Source organism: Nuphar pumila, chromosome 13 (assembly GCF_984573655.1).
Source record: "Nuphar pumila chromosome 13, dmNupPumi1.hap1.1, whole genome shotgun sequence".
Classification (NCBI taxonomy): Eukaryota; Viridiplantae; Streptophyta; class Magnoliopsida; order Nymphaeales; family Nymphaeaceae; genus Nuphar; species Nuphar pumila.
This window is the reverse complement of record NC_143261.1, coordinates 100,920,830-100,925,743: the sequence shown is the minus strand read 5'-3', so window position 1 is coordinate 100,925,743 and position 4,914 is coordinate 100,920,830. Positions and strand designations below refer to the sequence as shown.

The window sequence follows — 4,914 nt, the reverse complement described above, 5'->3', positions numbered from 1 at the left end:
GTTTGTGAATGAGGATAAAAATTTAAGGTGTTTACAGTCTGGTAAACCCGACCCATTAATTCCCTTACATACATGTCTCTCTTGTCACACAGATAAAATCTATTCACTTTCAAGTGAGAATGATGAAGGTGTTGGACTAGGCTCGATTACAACCAGAAACTAAGCGTCAGCCCAAATATGAGTAGACCAACTATATCTGTTTTGGATCGATCCCGGTACAAAATATATACTATCTGGAGCTAGAATATGGGTCCCCATCGGGTACAAAATGTATCTGTTTTAAAACATATATATTTTTATATATGTAAAACCTTGTGTTTCTTTATCTTTATGAGGTATTAAAAAAAAACTCGAGAAAATTGAAAAATTAAAAAATGTAATAAGAAATTCACAATCGAATAATTGATGTTTATCAAAACTCTGTTTATAACAGATATTTTTCGGTTAAACTTTGGAAATGGGAGAAAAAAAAAGAAACTGTATTTTTTTTTTAAATCGGCAAAAAAAAGCTCATTATTGTGAAAACATGTTTATAACACAAAAAATGCCATTTACATTTATTTATTTATTTTTATGATAAACTTTGGAACTCTCGCCGAAGCGAGAGAAAAGCGGCTGAAGAAGACTCGTGGAAGGAAGCCCCTCTCCTTGCTTTTCCCCTCCGCAGTCTCTCAGAGCTCTGCACTGCCGCGATGGTTCCGCCCGCCTCCCTCCTCGAACCTCCTGCGAAGCCTCTCTCTTTCGTCTTCATCCTCCTTCCCTCCTCCCCTCTTATACCTCCCACCCTTTCACTCCCTCTATCTCACTCTCTTACGTCGTCTCTGAGTTTTTTTACTTTGATTGCTGAGGAGAGTCTCGAATGGAATCGTTGGGTTCGGATGATCTGGTGCTCGAGAAGATCAGCGGGCACTTGCTCGGCGACCCATCGTCGTCGTCTCTCGAGGCCTTCCTCGATGGCCTCCTCGATCCCTGCGCCGGAGATCCCGATGTTAAAGGAACGCAAGGGAGCGATTTCTCGGGGATCGATTCGGTGCAGACGAAGATCTTCGTCTCCGGCGCTCCCGAGAAGAAAGAAGGTGTGTTTTTCCAGGGGAATTTCAACGTTTCCCCGCAAGAATCTCGAGTTGTTGGGGGTTCGGATGGGAAATTGAAAGATTCTGGCCATCTCGTGCGGGAATCCGGTGTTTTTCCCGGCTGGCGTTCCGAGTCGAAGTTTGTCGAGCCGAAGACCGAGATGATCGAAGGTTTCTTGCAAGATCCTTGTCACTTCTCATACTCAACGGTCGAATCGGCGTTTCGCGAGCAAAATGTCGGAGTCTTGAGCTCTGGCCACGGCGGATTCCTCGTGGCTCCTCAATCGATGGAAGAGAAACTGCCGTTCGTCGACCGGAACATCGCCACCGCCCCGCCGGGATCTTCTTCTCTTCCTCCTCGGGGCGCCGGCGGAGGAGGAAAGCGACGCCGGTCTGCGCCGTTGAGCATAAACATCCCTTCACCGTCTGTGGGGCCGCTCGATCCAGCCGGAGCGGAGGAGGCCGATGTGCGGAACTACCGGGGCGTGAGGCGCCGGCCGTGGGGGAAGTTCGCGGCGGAAATCCGGGACCCGGCGAAACAGGGCGCCAGGGTTTGGCTGGGGACGTATGACACGGCGATCGAGGCGGCCCGGGCGTACGATCGGGCGGCCTTCGAGATGAGGGGGAGAAAGGCCATCCTCAACTTCCCGCTCGAGGCCGGGAGCGATTGGCCTCTGAGCGAGGCCCGAACCAGCCGGAAGAGGAAGAACGCAGCCCAGCCCGAGCCGGAGCCGATGCCGGTGGTCGAAGAGGAGGAGGGGGAGGTCCGCCCGCCGGCGGCGGCGCTGACGCCGACGATATGGTCGAGCGTCTCAGATCTCAAGGGCATCTTCAACGTCCCTCCGCTCTCTCCTGTCTCGCCTCACCATTCCTTCGGCTACCCGCAGCTTCTGGTCAGCTAGGTCTTCTGGCCGGCCGATGGACGGAATCCTCGGGGGATTTCCGGCGAAAGCGTTCCGCGAGCCTTTGAATTCTCGTAGTGACCAATGTACCCCGCCCGTTTCTCGGAAACGACTGCTGAGGTGTTCTATGTAACTAGGGTAGTTCTTTCATGGGCCTGTAGTCCAGGGTTGAACTTGTCTTTGTCTGTCTTCTTAGGGTTGGTTTCGTCAATTCGCCTATGGATAACAAGATAAGCGCTGGTTGCTAGTGGGGGTGAGGTTGTAAATATCTGAGTGGTTCCGATTGTTATTTGATTATTTATTTATTATTTGTTTTTTCCCGAAGGGGGATGGACCTACATTCTACTGCCTTTGATTTAATTAGCAATGATAGAGGCTCCGGAGCACAGTGACAATCTTTAAAAACGGCAAAATCTCTTTTTTCAAAAACTCGCGAGAATTTGAAAATTTTTCATATATCTCGCATTTTTTGGGGAAATCTTGGCAATAAAAAATAAATTAAAAATTATTAAAATATTTTTTATAAGAAAATATTAATAAAAATACATGGTTTTCATGATAAATAAACGTTTAAAACATAAATATCACGTTTAAATCACAATATTTATGTTTTCTCATAAATCTTGCGATATTTTGAAAATCTTGCAAGAAATTGCCGTTTTAAACTTTAAGGCAATTTCTTGCGATATTATCACAAGATTTTCATAAATCTCGCGATATTTGTCACTATGCACAGGAGCACCTACTCCAACCTGACAGAAGCTTTAGACTTTCAAATTTTTTGATCAAAAGATGATCTCCAAACATTATTTAGTAGAAAACAAGATTTAAATCATGTGATTAATCGTACACATGTATATATTTTTTAAAATCAACGGCCTATAATATATCAAAATTTTATGACTTGAAAATCTTATTTTTATGTTTAAAAAACACAATCTGGATTAAATTATGTTGAATACATCTAGAATTGAGACTATGCAAAATATAACTATGATTTCTAGTACGTGAAAGTAGGTGGCATTACTCTTATTTAATTGACTAAGGATCCTATCTGCAATTGCAGTTAAGGAGAGATTGATATATATATATATAGATAGATAGATAGAGAGAGAGAGAGAGAGAGAGAGAGAGAGTAATGAGCAGGAGGGGTTAAACCCATTTAGGGGTAAACAGCTTGCTAATTTTTTTTTTTTTGGCTTTTTTTATTTTATTTTTAAATTCTGACAGTGCAAATGTGATCTATGTGATTGATTTTATAGGGATCAGCTTAAAGCATTTGATTCCAATACATGTGTGGGTTTTTTTTTATAAAGTTTGAAAAATCAACGGTCTAAAATCTTTGTAAATTTTTGAGGCTCCAAACATCGTTTTTTCATCGAAAACACATGATCCAGGTGTGGATTCTTAGTAAATCGACCATGCCCAAATACATTTATATGGCCGGAACTGCATAAAAAGTACCCAAAAGCTGAAAAACCCCATTTAGCACACAGTTTAACACTAAATTGGTTTAGCACAGACCCATTACTCTCTCTATATATAATTATTATGGTATTAATTATCTCAAAAAGTTTATTTTCTTAATCCGAATGAAAATAAGGGGTGTTTTGAAAAAAAATGTGATTGAATTGGTGACCTCATAAAGTTGAAAACCAATTGGGCTCGTATTTTCTCATCCCAAACTTGAACCCTTTGCAACCTGGGGCTCATTAATAAGGCTTCAAATGATATTAATTTAAAAATGGCCTTTAAAAAAACAGCTATTTCAACTTACACTTACACATGACACTTAAGCCCAAAGAGTTTTACACTGCTAGGGCAGTGATTGGATCTCTGATTCTCAGGGCGATTTCTTCTAATTAATAAATATCAAAAGAGATATGGGGTTTCTCTTCAAAATGAGCGCGGTATCAATACTTTATCATAAAATTTAAATCACATAAATTGGCATAAAAATTAAATTAATATTTCGTTAATAACTTAAATGGCTTCTTTCCAAGAAGGTCAGGTACGGGGAGCTCCTTTAGCCGACTTGTTTGACTTACCTTGGTCTTGGCAGAAACGTAAGATCATGGCTACCGTGGAACGCTCAGACTAAGCTGAGCTACCCGCTCCAGTTTGGCTCGTCAAGTCAAGCAGGCTATGGTTTTTTTAGACTAGGCTCACGTGGTTGATCAAATATTTTGAACTTCTAAATCGTTGTGATGCTGTCCCACGTTTTGTGGCTCATTAAATTAAACTTTTCATGGTCTCCCAAATCCCAATCTCAGTCAACCAAGTGTCAGTGCCCGATTGACTTGGCTGGTCCCCTTGTGCCATTTTGTTCTGGTGAACAGTAATAGGAGGTTGATCAATTTGTGCGAATTGTTCATTGTTAACATGGTTGGTCTTTGAGTTTTTCTTTTTTTTTGACAGAGAAAGCTGGGGTTCGAACTTGCAACGTCCCAACACATGGTGACGTGCACCAACTGCCCTTGCCAGACAAGTGGATCCCAGTTGGTATTTTTCTTTTTATCTTTATTAATATGACTATACGGATGTGTTCTATAACATGTGTTAAAAATGATTAACATTATGCTGTTTTTAGACCTCATTTGTCTTCATCAATTGAGGTGCTTGTTTTTTTACAACAACAACAACTATGCCTTCATCCCAAAACAATTGGGGTCGGCGATATGAACCAAAAAAGAAAATCATTCTGGGTCTTTCACATGAATCCTTCTCCTCCAATCATTTATATTCAAGGCCATGTCCTCAGTGAGGTTCAAAGCATTCATATCCTTTCCTATCATCTCCATCCAAGTCTTCTTAGGCCTACCCTGACCTCTTTTAACTAATATATTTTCTCATTTCTCCATCCTTCTAATTGGAGCATCATTAGGCCTTCGCCAAATATGTTCAAACCACCGTAAATGATAATCTCTCATCTTATTTTC

The 4,914-nt window shown here is 41.7% G+C and overlaps 1 protein-coding gene across 1 annotated transcript; it reads left to right on the top strand.

Moving 5' to 3' along the window:
• Positions 1–611: 611 nt before the first annotated feature.
• On the top strand, positions 612–2,311 carry LOC149819479 (uncharacterized). Its single transcript, XM_089984652.1, has one exon. The coding sequence runs from the start codon at positions 860–862 to the stop codon at positions 1,973–1,975; it is 1,116 nt and encodes a 371-aa protein (XP_089840778.1). The 5' UTR covers positions 612–859; the 3' UTR covers positions 1,976–2,311.
• The last annotated feature ends 2,603 nt before the right edge of the window (positions 2,312–4,914 follow it).